The sequence below is a fragment of the Nannospalax galili genome, unplaced genomic scaffold (genome assembly GCF_000622305.1).
Source record: "Nannospalax galili isolate Female #2095 unplaced genomic scaffold, S.galili_v1.0 scaffold263, whole genome shotgun sequence".
Classification (NCBI taxonomy): Eukaryota; Metazoa; Chordata; class Mammalia; order Rodentia; family Spalacidae; genus Nannospalax; species Nannospalax galili.
In genome coordinates, this window is record NW_008350402.1 from 1,079,011 (window position 1) to 1,104,224 (window position 25,214).

The window sequence follows — 25,214 nt, forward strand, 5'->3', positions numbered from 1 at the left end:
GTTACTGGTTTTTACTCACTTTTTTTTTTTTTAAAGCAGGGTCTCCCTGTTGCCCCAGCTATCCTGGAACTCACTATGTAGACCAGGCTGGCCTTGAACTCACAGAGATCTGCCTGCCTCTGCCTCCCAAGTGCTGGGACTACACGCCCGGCCATTCACATTTTTTTAAATAAGAAAATTCTATTAAAAATTCTACACAATAAATTTGCTTAAATAGTATTTATTTGAAGTCAACTCCCTTGGTTTTGTTATAATACAGCTTTTGTTAGCTGTAAGTCAGCATTAAAACTATTCTGATTATTATAGTAAAACTTGTTTGCCAGAGGAAATATTGAATGCATTTTAAAGTTTTTCTTTTTTTCCATTTTTGGTCTTTTTGAGACAGAGTCTCCTTGTACCCCAAGCTGGCCTGGGACTTATTATGTAGGACCAGGCTGACCTCAAACTCGGAGATCTGCCTGCCTCTGCCTCCTGAGTGCTGGGACTAAAGGTGTGTGCCACCATGCTGCTTTTAATACTTTTTAAAGGCACGGTGGTACACAGCTTTAATCCCAGCACTTGGGAGGCAGATGTAGACAGATCTCTATGAGATTGAGGCCAGCCTGGCCTACATAGCAAGTGTCAGGCCAGCTGTGGCTACAGGGTGACCTTGTCTCAAAAAAAAAGAAACCAAAAAAAGCATTAGGAAACAGAATGAAACACCTATAATCTGCTTAGTCAGTGGTAGAGTAGGTAATAGCCAGTAATCATCTGCTTACCATGTTAACAAGTATTAAAAAGTTTGTATCTGGCCAGGCATGGTGGCGCACGCTTTTAATCCCAGGACTGGGAGGCAGAGGCAGGTGGATATCTGTGAGTTCAAGGCCAGCCTGGTCTACATTAGTGAGTTCCAGGACAGCTGGAGTTACAGGGAGACCCCGTCTCAAAAAGATCAAAAGAAAAAAAAAGTTTGTATCTGTACTGTGTGTGTTTGTGTGTGCATACCCATGGAAGCCAGAAGAGGGCACCAGATCTCCATGGAGCTGGAGTTATAGACCATTGTGGGCCACCCAATGTAGGTGCTGGGAACTGAATTTGGATCCTCTGGAAGAACAGCAAGTTCTCAACTGCTGAGTCATCTCTCCAGCCCCACATTCTTAGTCATTGTGTGGGTATGTATGTATATTTTTCAAACTGGAATTACAGGGTATTGTAAATACACTCTATATTATATTTAAAACAACATGACACATTTCTTCCATGATTGTTACCAAAAATTTAGTAATTACATGATATTTCCTTTTCATGATACAGGATCTTTTGGATATATTCAGATTTTTTTCTTATATAAATAACAAGATGATGATTTCTGATTCAAGTCTGGCCAAATGTCATTTTGCTAAAGTTATTAGCTAAAGTCCTTTCTCAAAATCTAAACAAGAAAACTACCTGCTCAGGTTTTGATTAAGTAAGTAGGCAAGGTTAGAGTTAGAATTCTGTTATTTTCTATATTAAGCAAAACCTCTATAGATAAAAATGAAAACTGGTAAATAATAAAAGTTCAGTGGCTCTAGGCTCACAGCTCTTTCTATGAATGAATGAATTCTGGACCCCTGCAGCCTGTCTGGGCCTAGTCCCTTTTGGATGAAAAGGACAAACTCATCAGTATGCTGATAATAACTAAGAAGCACTATATGCTAATAAAGGTGTTTTCTGAGGCTTAGCCTATTTTATTTATTTATTTATTTATTTAATTTTTTGAGATAGGGTCTCCCTGTAGTCCCAGCTTTCCTGGAACTCACTATGGAGACCAGGCTGGCCTTGAACTCAGAGAGATCCACCTGCCTCTGCCTCCCAAGTGCTGGGATTAAAGGCATGCGCCACCACGCCTGGCCTTAGCCTATTATAATAAAAACATTGATATGACTTGGGAGGTGATCATATTTCCCAAGGGATTAAGTGGAAAGGGAGAAGGAATACAGCAAAGTAACCTTTGGGTTCTTTTGAGATACAAAAGACATTTGGGGAATTTGCTGTAAGCTTAACCATCAAACTGGCAAGAGTAATGGAAGCAGTTCTATTGTCAGGGTTTGAGAATCAAGAATAATTCCCACAGATACCCAAAAAGATTATACAAAAAGTTTATTTAAGAATTTAAAGTAAAAAAGGATAACAACCAAATGGCGGCTAGCTGGGCACAGACTTCACGAGCCAAAGATGGGGTCTGGCCCCAAACAATAGCAGGCAGGAGCTTTTATTGGGGCACTCCACAGAAATCCACGCACGCCAAGCATTTTTTAAAAGTAATTGGATGTCCCCATATCCTGTGTACGGGGGAAGTCTTGATTGGTAGGGGCTTTCTTTAGGGCATTGGAATGTGCTGACTAATTTCTTTTAGAGCCAGAAGTTTTTGTTCATACCTTATAAGGCTTTTACATGTACAATATGCCTGAGCTTGTCTGGGCTTGTCTAAAGAAGCTAGCCAAAATGGAGTCAGAGCATTCTGGTTCTTCACTATCTAGAACATAGAAAAGGAATTACCTTTGTGTAATAAAAAGTAGATTATCTAGTGCACATGTGTGTCACAACACAGCATGATTTTTTTATATTTATGAGTATTTTGCCTACAAGTAAGTGCAGTCATGTGTACAATGCCCATGGAAGCCATTTTCTGGCTGTTTTGAGATTTATCAATAACATTTGGCTTTCATTTAGAATCTAGAACATAGAAAAGGAATTACCTTTGTGTAATAAAAAGTAGATTATCTAGTGCACATGTGTGTCACAACACAGCATGATTTTTTTATATTTATGAGTATTTTGCCTACAAGTAAGTGCAGTCATGTGTACAATGCCCATGGAAGCCATTTTCTGGCTGTTTTGAGATTTATCAATAACATTTGGCTTTCATTTAGATCTGGGGTGTGTATATATATGAAAACTTAGTTTGTAGGGCTGGAGAGATTGCTCAGCAGTTAAGAGCATTGGCTGATCTTGCAGAAGACCCAGGTTCAAATCCCTGCACCCACATGGTGGCTAACAACCATCTGTAACTAAAGTTCCAGGGAATCTGACACCCTCTTCTGTCCTCCACAGGCACTCCATGACATGGGTGCACTTACATACATGCAGGCATAACACTCATACACATAAAAAAGAAAACTTTGTACAAGTGTCAGAAGGCCACATAAAGCTATTCACATAAACTGTGAGGGAGGAACCCTCCATGCCCATAAGAGAACAGAGTGAGCACCACAGGAGAGAACAAAGTGCTATGGGGATCAGAGTAGAGCCAGGCCAAGCTGGGTTAAGGTAGCAAGGCTTGTGTAAGTATATCTGAGCCGGGGGAAAATCAGCACGTTACAGGAGGCAGGAGTTAAGTCAAACAATTTTCCACAAGTTTATTGAAAAGCTCTGACATAATCATTTAAACAATGTCTAAAAGTATATCTTTCACAAATAGAGAATGAACAAAAGATGAATTAACATCCAAAACCATGTAATTTTACAACTAATTTCTTAATATATAAACTTTTTTTTTCTCTCTCTCTCTCTCTTTTTTTTTTTTTTTATCTTTTTGAGACAGGGTCTCCCTGTAGCCCCAGCTGTCCTGGAACTCATTATGTAGACCAGGCTGGCCTTGAACTCACAGAGATCCGCCTGCCTCTGCCTCCCAAGTGCTGGGATTAAAGGCGTGCACCACCACACCCGGCCCTTTTGTTTTCTTTTTTTTTTTTTGAAACAGGTCTCCCTGCAGCTCCAGCTGGCCTGGAATTCACTATGTAGACCACCAGGCTGGCTTGATTTCACAGAAATTCGCCTGCCTCTGCCTCTGAGCACTAGGGTTAAAGGTGTGCACCACCATGCCTGGAAAACTTTCTTTTTTATCCTTAATGTATTATCAGGGCATTTCCTGTGAACCAGACACTGTGGGTGATACAAAGCATAAATGTGGTCCCTGTACCTTACAAAGAGTCAAGATAACAAGGCAAGTGTGTGCTGCCGCCACCATTCGCCCTGTTCTTTGGTCAAGACACCTCCTCCGGTGCTTCGCCCAATGCAGCTGGAATATTAGGCTGCCCGTCATTCTACCAAATTCCGAAGAATGTAACCTTTTCCTGAAGAAACTCCTTTCTTCAATGCTTCAGGCCAATTGTGAGTCTCAAAATAAGTAGACAGGATGTCAAACACTGTTAGAGAATAAACAGAAAACTGACCATTATGAAAAAAAAACTAGTAAATGACTAATGAAGAAAAGGGTGCTGTGGAGTATTTTCACTGAAGAAATATCCTCAGCATCACACATGGGTCTTAGAAAGACAGACGTCAGGACATGGCCCTGCCTGTTTATGAGGACTCATCCTTCACTGAGACAGGCTTGTGAACAGACAGCACTGCAACAGAGGCACACAGTACATGAGAACACAAACAAGGGGCTCTGATGTAGGGAAGGGAAGGGAAGCCAGCTAAGGTGTTCTTAGCCTGAATCCTATAGGACAGTCATCAGTCAGTGAAGGCAGCAGGCAGAGCAAAGGGAATGCTCTCAATCAGGACTGGGAAGAAAATGAAGAATGACTGTCTCTCAGTGGCCAGAATACCTGCCAGCAAGCACAGGCAGAAAAGTCTAAGCATATCAATACAGGGGACTGAGTCAGGGCATTTACACACACAGCAAAGAGGCAGTCCCAGATCAAGATACCAAACACTGTTCTCAGGTAAACAGAAAACAAAGTGATCATACAAGAAAAAGAACCAGTAACCAACTGTGCTGGATAGCTTTAGTGTCAACTTGATACACCTGGGGTGAGGGAGCCTCAATTGGGGAATTGCCTCTATTGGACTGGCCTGTGGCCATGTCTGAAGGGCATCTTATTGATGAGTGATGTGGCAGAGCCCAGCCCACTGTGGGTGGTGCCACCCCTGAGCAGGTGGGCCTGTGTTGCATAAGAAAGCAGGCTGAGCAGGGGCCAGGGAGCAAGCCAGTAAGCACCCGTGGCTTTTGCTTCACCCCCCGCCTCCAGGTTCCTGCCCTGAGTTCCTACCTTGGGCTCCCGGAAGAACTGTGACCTGGTATATGTAAGCTAAATAAACCCTTTCCTCCCCAAGTTGGTAGTGGTCAGAGTGTTTTGTCACAGCAATGAAGAAACAAACTAGGACACCAACTAATAAGGACAAGTATGCTGGGCTGGGCTCTGTGAGCAGTACCTTGATTGATGGCCAGTATCTCTGAATGATAATTTTTCTCATTCTGGCGCCTGACCATGTATTCCTGGATTGGCAAGCGAGCTGTCTTGACAGAATATTCTCGGGCCTTTTGAAATGTCACTTTCTGTAAATCATAGTTAAATTTTCTTATAAAAATTACGATACATTAAGCTGGGCATGGTGGCGCACGCCTTTAATCCCAGAATCGAGAGGTAGGGGCAGGTGTATCTCTGTGAGCTCAAGGCCAGCCTGGTCTACATAGTGAGTTCCAGGCCAGCTGGGGCTACAGGGCCACCCTGTCTCAAAAAGACTAAAATATAATTAACATTCCTATCATCTACATTCACCAGGTAACATTTTTTTACCAAATTTGCATATACATATATGTATATGTATAAATCATTTGACAGTGAGCTCCAGACATCTAACATTCCACCCCTAAAGACTTAAACATGCATCAAAGAACCATGGCATCTCCGCCCTTACCACAATATGCTTTTCACTTCTAAAAATCCTATAAACTCATTTAACAGTCTATATTAGTCTCCCCAACTCTTCCCAGAATCTTTTATAAAGTTTTCCTCCTTATCCATAATCCAGTCAAGGCATCCCATAGTAACTTGACAGTTTTTGTTTGTAAGAGAAGGGCCACACAGCTAGGCATGGCGGCACATGCCTTTAGTCCCAGCACTCAGGAGACAGGCAGAGGCAGATCTCTGTGAGATCAAGGCCAGCCTGGTCTACACAGTGAGTTCCAAGCCAGCTGGGGCTACAGGAAGACGCTGTCTTTTAAAAAAAGGGTGAGGGTTCATTGTCTTGTCCTAGTCTCAAACTCTTGAGCTCAAGAGATCCTCCTGCCTTAGCCTCCCAAGGAGATAGGACTATGAACACATGTTGCTGCATCCAGCTGTTTTGACATACTCTTTTAATCTAAACCAGTCTCTTGCCTGTAATAGAACAATAGTTTTTTGAAACCAGAATGTCCCCTTGTTTCCTCATGATTGAATTCATGAATTTATCAAATTTTGAGCCAGAGTATTTTATAGGCGACAGTCAGGAAACAGAATGCCACTACTGGTGATGCTAAGTTTCATCAAGTTTGGATACGATGGTAACCACCTATGGCTTCATTGTAATGGTATGTTTTTGCCTTGGTAATCTGTAGGGGATACACTGAGACCATGGACCTCAGAAAGCTGATTACTCCACGCTCCTTCACAAATGCCTGAATCAATGATTACACGGGGATGGACAAAGATGATGACTTCCTAATTCTACTGTGCATTGCTCATTTATCAGCTGGCATCCTTCTGTAAGAGATGCCCCGCCCATATTTTAGATTATCTCTATGATGCACAGAACACTAATGTTTTAAAAGTAAGTACAATTTTCAGGTTTGGTGCCCCATGCCTTTAATCCCAGTACTTGGGAACCAGAGGCAGGTGGATCTCTGTGAGTTCAAGGCCAGTTTGGTCTACATAGCAAGTTCCAGGCCAGCTGGGGCTACAGGGAGACCCTGTCTCAAAAGGACAAAAAAAATAAAAAGTAAGTACAGGCTGGGCGTGGTGGCGCACGCCTTTAATCCCAGCACTCGGAAGGCAGAGGCAGGCAGATCTCTGTGAGTTCAAGGCCAGCCTGGTCTACACAGTGAGTTTCAGGACAGCTGGGGCTACAGGGAGACCCTGGCTCAAAAAGACCCCTCCCCCCAAAAAAGTAAGTACAATTAAGTTAAACTATTATCTGTGTTAATCCTGTGTTCCATATGCATGTATTTTGCACCTAAAATACTTCCACATATATGATTAAAAATACATGTAAAATAGAGCTCCAAACCTGCATAAGAAAAGTGAACAGTGGTTGCCTTGAGAGGGCTGAGGGCGACAAGGGTAGGAAGAGACATTTCTCATTATATTCCTTTTTGCAAATGTAAACTATTACATCATTCATTATTCAACTTAAAAGCTATGGCAATATGTTAATTAGTAAACATATGCAAAGAAAATGAGTAAACACTGGCGCAATGAAAACAAAATTAAAACTTCAATGGCAGCCTAATTATTCCAATCCTGAATGCTTTCATCTACAACTCCAATTCAAAAAGGAGCCTGGACAATCCTACTGAATTTGACGTTTTGGAATAAGACTTATGCCAGCAGGAACGTTAGCCTGAGAAGCAGCCAATGAGTCCCTGATAAGAACAAACTGCTGGAAAAATCATGAGGCAAGATCAGGGTCATCTTGCAGAACAGAAGAGAAGAAAGAAGCTACAAGTGGCTGTGTCCAGAATTGCCAAACACATCTGCTCTGACTTCTGACTGCTTCTGTCAGTGAATGCTGCTGGCACTGAGGAGAGTTAGCTCCAGGCAGGAAGGCGAACAGGCACTTCTCCCGGTTTCCTCTGAGCTCCTAGTCCTCTAGGTAAGACAGTGACAGCAAATGTGTCTAACAGAGATGGGGCTAAAATGTATATTTACCTTCTGAATGCTTTCATCTACAAGTCCTCCAAGGATATAAACTTTGTTTAGGTCAATGTCTTCAAGAGCTAATGAAAAAAATTAAGGCCATTGAGTCAAATTTGTTTTATAATTTCTAAATATAAAGAAAGCAAAGAAATAATTCACAATAGCAATAATTTAATGAATAGAAAATGAAAAGATAGCAGACTTGCTCACTAAAACTGAGAGTTAATCCTCTGAAAAGACAAATAAAATAAACAATCTGCTGACATACATATCTAATTGAAAAAGGTAGGTAGGTGGTGGTCCCAAATCAACACTATGTTCAGAAAGGAAACAACATTAAAACTACAGAGAAATGTGAAATAATCATGAGTACCATGGCCAACTTAATTCTAATATGAAAACTGTGAAATGTAATATTTTATAGGAGAATGAACTTATCATATATATATATATATTTATATATATATGTCTATATATAAAACACTGACCCAAGCTGTCAGGGAAACTGGATAGCCAGGCAGCATACAAAGTCTAACTGAGGATGGAAACTAAATCTGTGCAGCATTTGCACATGATGCAGCATATGCCAGCATGCCCAATGAAGTATCTGCCCACAAGAGAGGTGCAGTTCACCCCACCCCCCAATACTCTTAGAGTGATAACAAATTCGCTGTGAAGAAGAATGAAACAAAGGACTAGGAACGAAGCGCTACAAGAATCTAAGTTGAAAGGTACGCACCATGTTCTGAGTCAGGAGTAAGGTACACAAGGGTTTCCAGAGGAAATAAACTAAAGCAGTCTTCTTCTGTAATGTCTAGCTGGAAAATACAAAGATTCTTACAGAGTTGGAATGGGTTTGAAACACAGCAATAGCTCACAGCTCATTGGGCCCTAGTTTCCGTCAGGCATGGCTCTATGTGTATTGAGAAGCTGCATGTCTGACAGCTTCTTGGAAAGTGCTTAGCTGGGGGTGGGGGGAATAAAAAGGTACAGTCAAGCCAAGGAAATGAGACACAGTGACCTTGACCTGGGGCTTTTCCAGAGGGACAGGCATATACATCAGGACTGCAGGTGAGGGAGTAACACCACTAGGCATGACCTTCAGGTGAAATGCTGGAGCTGGATTTCTGGAAGGAGATGAATCTGACACATATGAAAGGAGAAAGATTCAAAGCAAAGGAAATCACCTCAGAAAAGCAGGAACACAGAAAGGAAGAGAGACTGGTAAAACAGTAACAGCAAGACAGTTAGCTGTGCACCAAACAGCACACCCCTCACACTCACAGCCTCCATGGACTTTGCTGGGGAAGGCCAAAATTACTTAGCTCCAGCTACACAGCAAGCACAAAAGGACATTTTTAGCGACATTTCTCAGAAATTGATGTGGATTCTCATTTGCATATCTATGATTACATTTATGAGATTCTAGGTAAAAAGCTGATGAGTCCTTAGTTCTTCCTAAAAGACATCTTAAATCCAGGCTACTTCTGAAAGCATTAATTTCATTAATTCTCTTCCTCCAAAAATCATGTTTCCTACTTCTGCACTACTGTTTTCCCAAAACATTACTGGAGTATATAGTTTAGCATAAGCTAGACACATTATAAAATGGTCCCAGATACTGGTAATGTTAGTTTGCCAGTGCAGGGAAAGAATGAGAAAAAATTTTAAATATAAGAACTAATGATACGGGGCTGGAGAGATGGCTCAGTGGTTAAGGGCATTGGCTGCTCTTCCAGAGAACCCAGGTTCAAATCCCAGGACCCACATGGCGGCTAACTACCATCCATAACTCCAGTTCCAAGAGATTCAACACCCTCTTCTGTCCTCTGCGGGCACTGCACAACACTGGTGCACTTGCATGCATGCAGGCAATACACTCATACACATCAAATAAAAATAACAAATATTAAAAAAAATAAAAAAGATGTTTAAAAAAGAACCAATGAAAGATTCTCGATTTTTTAAGATCATAGCAGTGAAAAGCTGTACTGTGTGTACAGATATTACAGATGCCCCACAGTGTTCATAGGTATTGGTTCCAAGACCACCCCCTCCACAGACACCAAGATCCAAGGATACTCAAGTCTCTGATAGAAAATGTCACAGCATTTACATTTGTGTTACACATACCCTCCTGTAGACTCTATATCATCTCTAGGTGATTTATAATGCCTAACACATGTAAAGCGTTCTTACACTGCAGTCTTTGTTTTGTTTTGTTGCTGTTTGACACAGGGTCTCCTCCTGTGGCCCAGGTTGGCCTCAAAGTCGTGGCAGTTCTGCCTCAGCCTCCCAAGTGCTGGAATTATAGGCATGAGCCACCACTTCAGTTATGCTATATTGCTGAGGGAGTAAATGACCAGAAAAAAGGGGTCTGTGTTCAGCACAGATGCACCATTGAAAAAAAAATTTTAATATGGTTAATAAGAGAGTAGTAAGTGGGTAAAAAAGCACTTTCCACCAAGCTTGAGTTTGATTGCCAGGACCCAGATAGTGGAAAAAGAGAACCAATTCTCAAAATTTGTCCTCTGATATCCAAATGGTGTGCCATGGCATGCACACACACTAAATTAATAAATCCACAAAAAATACTGGTAGAGGGCCAGCTATATACCAAAACATGAAAAAGTAAAAAAAAATCTTTTTCTATTACAGCACAAGCATTTTTCAGATAATTTAAACAACATGCCAAAGGCGTCTTACCAGGTAAGCAGAAAATCCATCATTCATCCTCAAACATTCTTCATAGAGAGGACTGTCAGTTGTGAATCCAGTGAGGCAGATCCAAAAAGGCCTGCTGGCTCTTTTGTTTGAACCATACAACCTTCGGATCTGTCCAGCCAATCTACTCAATTCCTTAAAAGAAATAAGGGCAACGCAGGAGGCAGCATGCCACCTCACTCTAAAATTACCATCAAACAGTTATACAATATAATCCCTGAACGCAACTCCAGAAAATCTCATGGAGGATGGCCCCTTTCATGCCAGGAAAGTGTACATGTGTGTTATGATACCACACCACTCAGACCACAGTGAGGGTCACGACACTGGCCCAGAAATAGAGGAGCTTGTACAAAAACTGAAAATTCTCCCTCCTGCTGCTGCTGTACATTTAGTGATAAATGAAAAGACTTGGCTTTTACTTAAAATTTTGCCATGTGATATTCAGTATCTAAATTATTAAGAGGTTAGACTATTATCACTTTAATGTTCTATTAACTACATAAGCACCTTGACCATAACTTTAGCAGATGTCACAATGTTAGAAGTTTTAAGTTGTTTCATTATTTAGTTTGATGTGTGCTACACTAAAAAAAAGGCTTTGGGTTTGATTTAATCTGATATCTCACTATAAACAGAGAACTCCTTGTTCAGTTTTTTATTGTTTTGTTTTTGGTTTTTCGTGAACTCACAGAGATCCGCCTGCCTCTGCCTCCGGAGTTCTAGGACTAAAGTCATGTATCACCATGCCCAGCTCCTTGTTCAGTTTTTAGAAGGCTTTAATTAGAAGTTCCATTAAGAACCCTAGATCTGAGGCTGGAGAGATGGCTTAGCGGTTAAGAATACTGGCTGTTCTTGCAGAAGACCCGGGTTAAAATCCCAGCACCCACATGGCAGCTAACAACTGTCTTTAACTCCAGTTCCAGGGGATCCAACAGCCTCTTCTGTCCTCTGCAGGCATTGCAGGCATGGGTGCACTTACCTACAGCTGGTGATACACACATACACATAAAAATAATAATAAATAAAATATCTTTAAAAAGAAAGGAAAGATTTAAAAAAAAAAGAACCCTAGATCTATAATTTTCCTAGTTTCTCTAAAAAACGTGAAAATTATCACATATAACAGTGAAGTCTGAAATAAACAAGATTTGTCTGAGTCTATATGCTATGGTGTAAAGCCTCAAACTGAAGCCCCAAATTACGAGCTGGCTGACTTCTGGTGAGATTGAGAGGAGCTCAAATGGCAGATTCAAGTCCCCTCCAGCATTGCCCTTCCGGTGAAACAAAACTTTTTATCAAGGGGATGAGGCATAGTTCCTCTTTATTCCTAAGTAGTAGATTGCAGTCCTGGAGCCCATGCAATCAACCAAAGCCAACCATAGCCTCCTGTGGGATCCAGGGGGCATCTCAACTGTGATACCATAAAGCCTACTGCCCAGCAGTTCATTCTGTTCGCAAGTACCTCTCATGGCCTTCTGTAGTATGCTGCATCTAACATCTCTGGGCTGAGTACATGAGACTAAGACTGTTGTCAGTCTCATCTGTCCAGAATCACATGGCATGTGTTCAGCCACCTCCAAACCCTAGGGTGGAAATCCCTCTTACCAATGGGATGAGAAATGACTGTAAAATACGTATACTGCAAGAAGACCTCCTGGTAGGAAACCTCCTCACAGCATGCTACCAGGCAAACATTTCTCTTCCAGGAAGAAGGATACAAATTTAGTGTCTAGAGAACTGAACCTAAAAGGTTCCATCAGACCGGGGACATCATGGTCAGAGAGGCAAAAGTGGTAGGCTTGGAACAGACGACAAGGCAAAGCACAATTTAAGCCAAAGAGTGGATGTTCTTTTCCATCCCTTCCAACAGCCATTTTGGAACTCAGTAGCCCAGTATAAACCAAACACTTTTTCTTGAGCCTTGGAAGCTAGCAATGGCCATTCTCCTCATGAAGGCTGCACTCTCCCATGCTCCCCCAGGTGGACATGAATTCCAGGCTTAGTGGATGTTCTACCTTCTTTGACATGTGGTGGGTCATGCTCAAGTCGACACATAATCTTGGTCCTGAGTGTTTGGCCTCCAAAAGTTTCTCTTTGGTTAAGGCTTTCAAAACGCGTTTGCTGTGCTGGGGGCAGGTGCCTACGGGAGAAATTACCAGAAAGGAGTTAGAGGACTGTATTAGGTTGGTTTCTCTGCTGCTGTGGTAAACACCATGACCAGAAGCAACTTGGAGAGGAAAGGGTTTGTTTTATTTTACACTTCCAAGTGAGAGTCTATCTTTGAGGGAGTCAGGGCAGGAACCTGGAGGCAGGAACTGAAGCACAGACCATGGAGGAATCTGCTCACTGGCTTGCTCCTCTGGCCTGTGCTCAGCCTGCTTTCTTATACAACTCAGAACCACCTGCTCAATGGTGACTCCACCATTATTATTATTTTGAGCACGTTATTTAATTTTAGCTACTGTCTCGTCTACAAAATGGGAATAATAGTAGTATGTAGCAGCCCTTAAGTAATCTACATACAGTTCTTAGAACTAGCACACGGCACATATAAAAGTTAGCTGTTGCTGGTATCATTCCTCTGCTTCTGAGTTTATAAACATGCGGTCAGACAGCTTATATTTGAAAATCAACCTTGAATTTTGCTTTGACAATCTTTTGATTCCCAAAAGAATTAGATAATAGGCCCTACTTTCCTAGCAACAAAAATATTAATTTGCTGCCAGGCGTGGTGGCTCACACCTTTGAGGTCAGCACTCAAGAAGCACAGGCAGGAGGATCTCTGTGAGTCTGGAGGCCAGCCTGGTCTACACAGGAAGTTTCATGCCAGCCAGTGCTACATACTGACATCTTGTTCAAAAAACAACAACAAACAAACAGGGCTAGAGAGATAGCTCAGTGGTTAAGAGCACTGGTGCTTTTGCAGGAGACTGGGGTTCAGTTCCCACCCACATTCATAACTCCAGTTCCAGGGGATCTGACGCCCTCTTCTGACCTCTGTGGACACTGCATGACACAAGTGCACTTGCATGCAGGCGATACATTCATACACATAAAAGTATTTTTTAAAAAAGAATTAAAAGAAAAAAACTTAATTTGCAAAGCAGTGCAGTTTATACTAGCAGTGTCGCTCTCGGCTACCTGGGTTCTCTGCGCGGCTGATTTTCCTTCTTTCTTTTTCTTGCTTTCTTTTGCTCTTCTTTGCGGCGACTATCTTTTCCCAGTGTCTCTGCTTTCTTTGGACATTTTTCTTAGGTTATCCAGAAAACAAAATTGTTTGAGAACTTCATAAGCACCAAAAAGGAAAATGAGTATCAGCGTTATTTCTTTTTCATTTACATATAGAGGAAAAAGGTTTTTGTCTTAAAAACAAACCCACTGGGCTTGTGGTTTTTTTAAATAATAATAATGATTATTTTGGTCTTTTTGAGACAGGGTCACAGAACTCACAGAGATCTGCCTGCCACTGCCTCCCAAGAGCTAAGATTAAAGGCGTGAGCTACCACACCTGGCTGGTGTTTATTTTTTTTATCATTATTAAGATTTTCTTGCTATTTTTTAGCTGGGTGTGGTGATGCATGCCTTTAGTCCCAGCACTCAGGAGGCAGAGGCAGGTGGATCTCTGTGAGATTGAGGCCAGCCTGGTCTACAAAGCCAACACCAGGCCAGCTGGGGCTACAGGGGGACCCTGTCTCAAAAAGACATTTTTTTTTTTAATTTCTTGCTATTTTTAACTTCACTGGTATATATTCCTTGTACATGGAACTGGGTTACTATTTATTTGCATTGCTGAGAATCAGATCCAAGCCTTGAGCATGCAAGTCCAGAGCTTTGCTATCCCTGTATAGGTTTTAGAGAGCCCCTCATTCCCAAATATGTGACTTGCTCAAGGTTATAGAAAATTCATTTGGGACAGAGCCTTAAGAGCAGAGTTTAGATTCCCTGTCTTTTGAGGTATACCAAAAATTCTTCAAAATTTTTAAGACTCAAGTAAATGTAAAACTTTAAACCAGCTAACAGGAATTAATTCACCACTTAGAGTACAAAAGCTTCATTCCCACATGCTTTCTTTTCCAGGATCCACCCTTCGAACAGGGGTCCCTTGGGACTCTCATTGCAGCACGCTCACAGCACGCACCGAGCTCCGAGCTGCACCGCCTGCCGGGTCGTCCTCTTGCCCTTGGTGCTCACACTCCACTTCAATCTGTAGAAGCTGGAGGCTTTCCGAGAGTACATCTTCACCTCTGTCCTCCTGGGCACATTCTTGTCCCTGTGACTCCAGCGACTGTGTTCTCTGGGCACTCCCTTCTGATCTCCAGTTCATGAGTTTAGGATTTTCCTTTCAATAATCAGATTGGGAAAAGAGTTATGGGAGGCAGTATCTTATGTCACTTACATAGCCAATTCCCTACATCCAAAGACGGAGAGTGCAACTGGGTTATCAATGAGCAGCAGGCTGTAAAACACTGACCCAGGAATTCCAGAGCAGCGAGTCTGCAAAGATCAGTAGTAAGGAAGCCAAATGCACTTCTTGGAGGACAGTTGCTGGACACTTCCAAGTGAGTACTTACCTACTGTTGGGAAGACAGCCAAGTTTTTATTAAGTTCTTTGAAATGCACTATCATTATTTTCCATTTACTTTCAAGTCATCCCTTTCAGAAATAACTTATTGATCATCTACCATATCCAAAGTCCCGAGCCAGTAAAAAAGTATGACTGCATGCTGTGAACCCAGTCAAGAGTCCTGGATTTTGGGGTGATGTATCAGAACTTCTTTTTTTCAAGCTATATATCCACCTTGTACCTTGACTGTGTATCACTACAGCAGAAAGCCACAGCTACAACTGAGAATGTTTGATATCCCTCTGAGAGGGCTGAGGCTGAAAAAAATACAGGGAAGCACTGTAACCGTGGTGTTCAAACTTCCTGACAGAAAAAAGCTAGAAATGCTCTAGTTCAGGGCTTCTGAAACTTTTTCTACTTGTGACTCCTTTTCACCCAAGAAAAATGTAAGATTTATTTATTGTGTGCTGCATGGTGTGTGTGTGTGTGTGTGTGTGTGTGTGTATGCACAGGTACAGCATGTGTGTGGAGGTCAAAGGACAACTTGGTGGAGTCTGTTCTTTCATTCCACCTTTACACAGAATCCAGGGATGCAGCTCAGGTCTTTACCTGCTGAACCATCTTGCTGGCCCTCACCCAAGAAATTTTTATGTAGTTCTCGGTATATAGTATATAAATAGCTATACAAATCAAACATTTTCTGATAACAAATAATTCATTTTAAAACAACTGTAATAAAATGTTACCATTTATTAAAGAGAGCAAATTTGCAACCCCATGAGATGACTGTGCTTGTTTCCACACAAAGAATTAAACCATAGCTGATTTAGTATTATAGGAAGGGCACCATCAGTGTTTTTCAGTTGACTGATATTTTGATTTTATAATTGTCAAAGCTGAGGATGCCACTCTGCATAAATACATAGTACAAAATGGCAGAAGTATGTAGTTCAGAAACTGTTGGAAAAAATCTGCCCTAATCCCAACCCAAAATTCACTTATTATTATTTTTTTTTATTTTTGGTCTTTTTGAGACAGGGTCTCCCTGTAGACCTAGCTGTTCTGGAACTCACTATGTAGACCAGGCTGGCCTTGAACTCACAGAGATCCTCCTGCCTCTGCCTCCTGAGTGCTGGGATCAAAGGCATGTGCCACCACGCCCGGCTCACTTAATCATTTTTATTAAAGGTTTTACTTTGAAATTATGTGTCTGAGTGAAGGTTTATCCATGTGAGTGCAGTGCCCACAGAGGTCAGAAAATAGCATCAGATCCCCTGGAACTAGAGTTACAGGTGACTGTAAGCCACTAGGCAACATGGGTACTAGGAACCCAACTTCACTCCAGTCCTTTGCAAGAGCAGTGTGCACCCTTAACCACTGAGCCATCTCTCCAGACCCACATTTAATAATTTTTTAAATGAAATTCAAGTCAGCAACTCAAACAGCAGGGTTTAATTAAAATTTTATTTATTATTATTGTCTGTGTACATGATACATGTGTGGCATGTGCATGCCACAGTGTACATGGAGAGGTCAAAGGACAGCTTCCTGGAGTCAGCTTCTCTCCTTCCATCATAGGATCTGGGCATGAAACTCAGGGTGTCAGGCTTACAGTGTAAGCATTCTTCCCATTGAGCCATCCCACTGGCCCCAAAGATTAGTTTTTAAAATAAAACATTCTAACACAATACAACTCAAAGATACACTAATCTGCTACTTACATGCTGAGGAATGACAGCAGGAAAACAATAAAAGTCTGTTATACATAATTCAACCATTATGTTTTTATAAGAACAGAAAAATCTATGGAGAATAGAAACACTGCAGTTGAAAACATGCAATGGTTTCAGATCTACTTACAGAGAAGGCCGATGAGCTCCACCACCATTCCTTCCACTCCCAGTGGCAACCTTGACAATTTACCAGCTGTTTTTAGTTCCTCTGTTAATAAACACTTTAGCCTGGAGTCATATGCTTACACATCCTTTGATTCATCAGCTTTGAATTTACTAACTCGAAAGGAAACATGGGCATCCAAATCACTTTAGTCAATCTTTTTTTAATCTTTAATTTTTTTGTTTGTTTTGGTCTGGTATTTTGGAAGGTTGGTGTTGGGGTTTGAACTCAGGACCTTGAGTATGCTAGGCAAGTGCTCTACCCACAGCCCTTTCATTAGTTATGCTGATCTTTACATTTTATTTGATGGTAATTTGTGTATAGAAAATCCAAAGATTTTAAGGATATAGTTCAATGAATGTGTGCAGAGGGTAAGTTAAACCAGCTCCAATGCATGTGTGTGTTCAGAAGGTGAGTTAAACCAGCCCCAGTGCAGTCTATGCTACCTTATCTCCATCAAGATTTTGATCAATCCAGAAAGTTCAACTTTCTTCTGTCTTTTCTAAGCCAATTTTTATTCTGTTCCTACCACCTACCAAATGCAACCACTGTTCTGTTTTCTATAACCAATGGTCAGCTGTACCTATTATGGAATTTCCTATCAACAGGCTCAAATTGTATTACTCTTTGGAGCTTTTCCCTGCAACACATTTTGAGATTCATAATGTGGCTGTGCACATCAGGAGTTTCTTTTTACAGCAGAGTAGTATTCATTGTATCAGTACACCAGCTTGTATTCAGCCAGACTTGGGGACCACGATGTAGATTTCTAGAGCTCCTTTGCTAACAGAGTTCCCTCCTTGTACTCTGCTCCACAAACTCCAGACATTAATTCAGAACAGAATTAAAATCTCTGTTCTGCGCAGGGCGCACGCCTGTTGTCCCAGCACTTGGGAGGCAGAGGCAGGAGGATCTTTGTGAGTTTGAGGCCAGCCTGGTCTACATAGTGAGTTCCAGAACAGCTGGGGCTACAGGGAGACCGTCTCAAAAAGACCAAATAAATAAAAATAAAAATAAAAAAATAAATAAAATCTCTGTTCCTTCCTGTTCTAGTTTCTCCATTGCTGTGACAAAACACGCTAACCAATACCAACTCTGGCAGGAAAGGGTTTATTTGGCTTACATCTCCCAGGTCACAGTTCATCATGGAGTCCTATGTAGGAACTCAGGGCAGGAACCTGGAGGCAGGAGCTGAAACACAGGCCATGAAGGAATGCTGCTTACTGGCTTGCTCCCCTGGCCCATGCTCAGCCTGCTTTCCTATACAATATGGGACCACCTGCCCAGGGGTCGCACTGCCCACAGTGGGCTGGGCCCCGCCACATCACTCAACAATAATAAAAAAAAAATACCTCACAGACATGGTTACAGGTCAGTCCAATGGAGGCAATTCCCCAACTGAGGCAGTCTGAAACCAGGTGTGTCAAGTTGACACTAAAGCTATCCAGCACCCTTCCCATGGTGACACTGCTGCGTTCTATGCAGCCTATCACAATGCAATATTCAGAATGTGGCCTCAGACACAGAAAGCCAGGGCCAATGTGGAACTTAGCTTGTCTTTTCTCTTGAGTTGTTTTTTTTTTTTTTTTTTTTTTTTTTTTTTTTTTGAGGCAGGGTCTCCCTATAGCCCCAGCTGTCCTGGAACTCACTATGTAGACCAGGCTGCCCTCAAACTCACAAAGATCTGCCTGCCTCTGCCTCCCAAGTGCTGGGATTAAAGGTGTGCACCACCACACCGGGTGAGTTCAGTTTTGCCACATCTATTTTATTTTTTTTATATGTATGACTGTTCTGCCTACACATAGGTAAATGCACCTGTGTTGTGCAATGCCTGTGGAGGCCAGAAGAGGGTGCTGGAGCTCCTGAAACTGGAGTTACAATTGTTAGCTGTCAAGTGGGTGCTGGGAACTGAACAGCCAGTGCTCGTAACTGCTGACCCATCTCTCCAGCCCCTCCCACTTATTTTTAAATACTTGAAAACAGCCTACTTCTATATTTTGTTCAGTTTCATAATTTACTGAATAAAGGTAAGTCCAATACCTATTCCTTCTGTTATGATAATTATCAGAAGTCATTTTTATTACTGTTAAGAATATTTTTCAGCCTGGCTTGGTAGCACATTTCCTGGAATCTCAGCACTTGGAAAGCTGAGGCAGGTTTGCTGCAAGTCCCAGGCAAGTCTGGGCTGTTGGTGAGTTCTAGTTCTGCTTGGGCTACACAGCAAGATACTATTTTGGATCTAAAAAGAACCAAAATAGTAATAATAGTTTAAAACTTCTCTACTGAAGAGGCTGAGGTGGGAGGATGGCTTGAGCCCAGGAGTTTGAGACCAGCCTGGGAAACAGTAAGACCTATCTCAAATAAAACCAACACCTTTCCCTCCATCTCTGACTTCTCCCTTCCACTTTTTAAAGGCTGAGCTAAGCCTTTAATAAGGTCAAGGCAGGTCTTACATTTTGTTCTGTCATAATTAAACCCTTGGCGCTTTGTCTATTCCCTTGGTTGTTCCTAAAATCTGTAACCAGCAAATCGCACTTATGTTATTATTCCACAAGGCTCTTCTCTGCGGAGATACTGCCCTACTGTTGTTTTTCTTTTCTAAAATATTTATTATTTTTATTTTATGTGTATGAGTGTATTGCCTGCATGTATGTGAGTGCACCCGTGTCGTGCAATGCCATGGAGGTCAGAAGAGGGCTTCGGATTCCCCTGGAACTGGCATTGAGGATGGTTCGTAGCCACCATGTGGGTGCCGGGTATCGAACCCAGGTCCTCTGCAAGAGCAGTCAGTGCTCTTAACTGCTGAGCCATCTCTTCTGCCCCATATTTCCTTTTCTAGCATTTGGATTCCCATGCCTATGAAACCTCAAGATTAAACTCCTATCTCCCTCCCTGCCCTGTGCCCCCCCACCCCATCCATACTCTACCAACTTCAAAACTGAACAAAATTTTAGCTGTTTTAAGTTTGGTCATACTTAAAATAAGCTGTTTTGGGGAAAAAAATAGCCATCTTAGGATCTGGCTTTGTTTCCCAGCTTGCCACTCCTAAGTGGTGGGACAACAGTCAAAACATTTAGCTGTGTCAGATTCCCTCCCTGATGCCAGGTGTGGTGGCACACTCCTTTAATCCCAGCACTTGGGAGGAAGAGGCAGGCGGAACTTTGTGAGTTCAAGGCCAGCCTGGTCTACATAGTGAGTTCCAGGGCAGCTGGGGCTACAGGGAGACCCTATCTCAAAAAGACCAAAAAAAACAAAAAACAAAAAACCAGATTCCCTCCATGAGATGGGATGTTACCTCGAAAAGAACCAGACACATTTCATTACAGGACAGAGAACAAGCACTCAGGAAATGCTGCTGGTTGCCATTACTACTGTTCAAAGTCTTCATCACACATTCCTGAAGATGGTCAGTAAAGTACTTTCTAGATTTTCAAATTACAGATTTGAAATTTATATTCATTTTCCTGTCTTATTTTAATAAAAGTGCTAATTTCTTTCTTTCATTTTCCTTCCTTGGCTAGAGTTTACATCTACTTATTTTAATAGTAGTGCCAATTTCTTTCCTTCTTTTCCCTCCCTCCCCACTTCCCTTTCTTACTTTTTTTCTGTGGTACTGAGACTAGGGCTTGGCATGTGCTAGACAAGTGATCTACCACTGAGTTTTAGAACTGCAGCACACTTTTGTCTCTTTGAGATGGGGATTCACTATGTAGCCAGGCAGGTCTTCAGCTCAGCCTATAGCCCAAGCAGGCCTCAGGATTTAATCCTCCAGCCTCAGCCTCCTGAGTAGCTAGAAGTTCAGGTTTAAATATATTTGTTTATATATTGAGTGTATCATGAAGTTAATGGCACACACAAAAAAGGCTACATAATGACTAGACTACATAATACATCCAGAGAAATAGGGAAAATAGCAACTGTTTTTTTTTTTTTTAAGACAGGGTCTCCCTGTAGCCTTGGCTGGAACTTCCTATCTCTCTGTGAAGACCAGACTGGCCTTGAATTCATAAAGATACACCTGCCCCTACCTCTCAAGTCCTGGGATTAAAGGTGTATCCCACCAGGTCTGGCATCTCAACATATTCTTAAACATTTCAGAAGTACTGCACTATTTATGTATGGAAAACAATGATTATTTAACAAAAGATATCTAGACCCTTCATATGATGCCCCTTTTAGATGACTACAAACCGTTATGCCAATAATCAAAATCATTTGTATTTTTTGCTTACATATGAGCATTCACTATGCTTGTATGGGTGTGAGTGCATGGTGTATATGTGGCGGTCAGAGGAAAATCTCAGGTGCGTTCCACCTGTTGTTTGAGACAGGCTCCTTCACTGACCTAGAACGTAGCCATGTTGGCCAGGCTAGGTGGCCTACAAGTTTCCAGGGATCTGCCTTTCTCCGCTTTCTTCCATCTTGCCATTGCTGGGATTATACCCAACCACCATATCCAGCTTTTTACAAAGGTTTGGGGATCCAAACTCAGGTTCTCAGACTTGCAAGGCAAGCACTTTACTAAGCCATCTCCCTAACCTATCATTTTTTTTTCTTTTTTATGTTTAAGCCATTCAAAGAAGAGACACAAACTAACACACACACACACACACACACACACACACACACACACACACAAAGAGGATCAGCAACTGATAACCTCATCTATTAGAGTGAGCAAGCAATTCGTTTACAGAATGCAGGGGACCAGGAGTGATGGCTCAGCTAGTAAAAGCTCTTGCCACAGGAGACCTTTGATAGGATGACCTGAGTTTGATCCCAGGAACTCATGGAAAGGTGGAAGGAGAGAATTCTGACCTCCATATGCACACATGCCCACATACATCATGCACACATATGCAATATTATATAAAATAAAACTTTTGATGCACCCTCCCCTCAAAAATAATGCTAGGGTTTGGCTATGGCTCGATGGTGGATCATCTGCCTCATATTCATAAAGCTCTGGGTTTGATCTCCAGCATCATCAATAATAATTAAGAACAATGCTAGTTTTTTTAAAACAGTGACCTTCTCCTCTAAGTTTCATTGAATTTTGTATTCTTATTGGTGTATAACTATTTGGTCAATGAATATGCACTGAGTGCTTCCTATATGACAGGCCCTGTTGAGGAAGGAATGGATATAAATGTTTCTTTGGAAGTCTGGCTGAGAATGAAAAAAAAAAAGTATGAGTATTTTCATCAATTGTAGAGCTTTCCAGGGTTGTTGCTTAAAGTGTTGGAAATCTGAGGCTGGTATTTTTTTTTCTCCCACCAAGCTGAATTCCTTTGAAAGACCTTGCAAACAGCAGTGTTTACTATCTGTTGAAAAGAAATAATCCCCTTTCTTTCTTTTCTTCTCCTTGTTCCCCCATGCCCTCGGAAATTCTACAATCTCTGAGGATGTTGGGATGCAATAAGTCTTGACAATCAAATAAAGACAACCCTACCACTACCCAAAGACTCTATATTATAGCTGATTGGTCCTTCCTGAAGGTAGAGACCACCTTGTCTTTGGCTTTATCTTTGGTGACTGGCTAAACCTGATACACAATCGGAGTTTAATAAATGCTGAACAGAGGAGGTCGCCAACCAACAATCCTTACAAAGGGTGCAACTCGGCATCAAAAAGCATAGATCTGATGAACCTGTGCAAGACATGATCTGTGCCTAGATTTAGCATTTCACCTCTCATTCAAAAGTCTTTTCTGAAGCCAGACATGATGGCATAAACCTGTAATCCCAAAACTTGGCAGGTTGAGACAGGAAAATCATGAATTCCAGGCCAATTGAAGCGACACAGTGAGACATCCCATCTCAAAATAAACCAACAAATAATCTTTCCTGAGCCTTAATTAATCATTCAACAAGGTTACTAAGCATCTGACACAATAATCTCATGGATGTTGGGGATTTGGGGTGACGTTCACTCCACCTTTATGGCGCTCCAAATTTCAACTCCAGTTAGTATTCCTATTTCTCCTCTCCACAATAAATGCTTTTAGGGAAGGAGAATAAATAATGTACCTGCACAACCTCAGAACATGAACTAGCCTCACACAATAAAAGCATCTTAGGGCTGGGGATGTAGCTCAGTTCAGACTGCTTGCCTAGCATGCTCAAAGCCCTGGGTTCAATCCCCAGCATTCAGAAGGTGGAAGCAAGAGGATCAGAAATTCAAGGTCATTCTTGACAACATATGGAGTTTCAGGCCAGCCTGGGCTACATGAAATCCTGTCTTAAAATAAATATATACTTATGAAATATATGGTAAGGATATATAAATATAAATTAATACATAAGAGCATCCTAAAAGCTTTATAATTATACACTCTTCTACTTAGAATCCAGTCATATTTTCTATTTCACTTATAGTAATACAAAATCCACACAGATCATTAAAGGCTATCTCCTCCATCTACTTTCCCCTCTCCCTCTGATCTATCTGCTGTTCCCCCCTAAAGATATCCCCATTCCAGGGTCTTTGCATCTCTCTGCTTCCAGTGCTTTTCCTTTAATCTGACTACAGTCCTCAGCTCGTGCCAATTTTTCACTATCCGACATGACCTACTTATGTCTGACCTTCCCCATCCTTACAGTATAAGCAAATGTTCTGTTTACTTACAGACTCTCAATAAATACTTGCTTCATTAAATCCCCCATCAGGGATGGGCAAAGGCTTTTTGGACCTCTTCTAGCCCAAGTCCCATCTGATGAGCATAAATCCGGAGCTAAATGACCGCCCACCCTTCACACGTACAGGTCTCTATTTTCTCCTTCTTGTTGTCCACCAAAGCTGGCTCCACTCCTCCGCTACCTTCAGCACTAGAACTACCTAGACCCCCTAGGCTGGAGTTAACGGAGGTCCCAGCCGGCCGGCAGGCTGCGAGTAGAAGGGGAGGCAAGAGAGAAGCGCCGAGACCAAATGGGGGTACCGCGGTCACACTTCCGCGATGGCCCCGCAGCCCCTGGGGCCCGCCCCAGGCCCGCAGTCCCTCGTCCACCCTCATAAACCAATCCCTGTTTACATACCGGACACCCACACCTGGCTCTACAGCGTCTGGTCACACCTGGCCCCGCCCTACACCTTCCGGTTCCTGACCCCTCCGAGTGGCCTTCTGGGAATTGTAGTTTTCAACCTAGCGACACAGTAGGCTTTTCCCTAGTCTCTGTTTCCCCATCTGTTAGTTGATGGTTGCAATGGCAGCTCCTTGCCAACCTTACAGAGCTCCAACAGGTGACCAGCCGCCTTCTTGGCTTTGAATAGATGAAACCAACTTTTAATCGCAGGTCTTGTTTTCTCTCAGTCTGCAGCCCTTATTCTTGTCTGGTTTCCCCACAACCAGCAGGGGCCATGAGCTGACAGCCCTTTCCTGAGTACACAGTCGGTCTCTCTGTTGCCAGACTGCTCAAGTTCAAAACGCAGACAGAACTTAACAGACAAAAGATCTAGCTATTGGTCACTCTCCCTCCTCTATCTCCTTTCACATACCAACCGAGAAACTGAGGCTCAGGGAAATGAAGTGGCTTGTCCTGGCCGTCTCTTGATAAGACCATCTTCCCTTAACTCTTGCCGTCCTAAGAAGTCAAAGTCTTTCAAAGAGACCCTACTATGAATGAGCCTGAAATTTCTCTCTCTCAAGAAACCAAAGCCTCGTTGCATTCCTTCTTGGCACGCTGTTTTCTCCTGTTTTTTTTTTTTTTTAAATGTGTATGCGTGTATTGCCTGCACGTAGGTAAGTGCGTCCGTGTTGTGCAATGCCCCCGGAGGTCAGAAGAGGCTGTCGAATCCCCCCGGAACTGGAGTTACCTACAGTTGTTAGCTGCCATGTGGGTGCTGGGATTCAAACCCGGGTCTTCTGCAAGAACAACCAATGTTCTTAACCGATGATCCACCTCTCCAGCCCTTGGGACTTTTCTTTGCATAACTCCTCTCAATCCATACTTCAATCTGATTTTTTTTTTTTTTTGGTCTCTTTGAGACAGGGTCTCCCTGTAGCCCCAGCTGGCCTGGAACTTGCTACATAGACCAGGTTGGCCTCGAACTCACAGAGATCTGCTTGCCTCTGCCTCCTGAGGCATGTGCCCCAATGCCTGGCTTTAAAACATTCTTTTTGATTGATTGACTGATTAACCTGTATAAATGTTTTGCTTGCATGTATGTAAAGGCACCATGTGCCTACGATGCCTGCAAAAGAGGCCAAAGAGGCTGTCAGAGCCCCTGGAACTGGAGTTAGACAGTTGTTAGTGGGTCTGGGGAACTAACCTCTGTCCTCCAGAAGAATAGCCTGCGCTTTTAATTGCTGAGCCATCTCTTCGGCCCCTCAGTCTGATATTTTTAAAAACAGGGTCTTATAACCCAGGTTGATCTTGAATACA

General features: G+C 42.2%; 1 protein-coding gene across 2 annotated transcripts; it reads right to left on the bottom strand.

Annotated features, from left to right (window-relative positions):
• Positions 1 to 3,744: 3,744 nt before the first annotated feature.
• On the bottom strand, positions 3,745 to 23,933 carry Trmt10b (tRNA methyltransferase 10B). Of its 2 annotated transcripts, XM_008847674.3 has the most exons (9): positions 23,868 to 23,933; positions 14,512 to 14,712; positions 13,515 to 13,623; positions 12,389 to 12,513; positions 10,353 to 10,505; positions 8,386 to 8,464; positions 7,659 to 7,726; positions 5,185 to 5,308; positions 3,745 to 4,169 (listed from the first exon to the last, which is right to left on the bottom strand). In XM_008847674.3, the coding sequence occupies exons 2-9, from the start codon at positions 14,695 to 14,697 to the stop codon at positions 4,063 to 4,065; spliced, it is 951 nt and encodes a 316-aa protein (XP_008845896.1). In that variant the 5' UTR covers positions 14,698 to 14,712; positions 23,868 to 23,933; the 3' UTR covers positions 3,745 to 4,062. The 2 variants fall into 2 exon arrangements, with proteins under 2 accessions (XP_008845896.1, XP_008845900.1); XM_008847678.3 differs by lacking the exon at positions 5,185 to 5,308.
• Between the last annotated feature and the right edge of the window lie 1,281 nt (positions 23,934 to 25,214).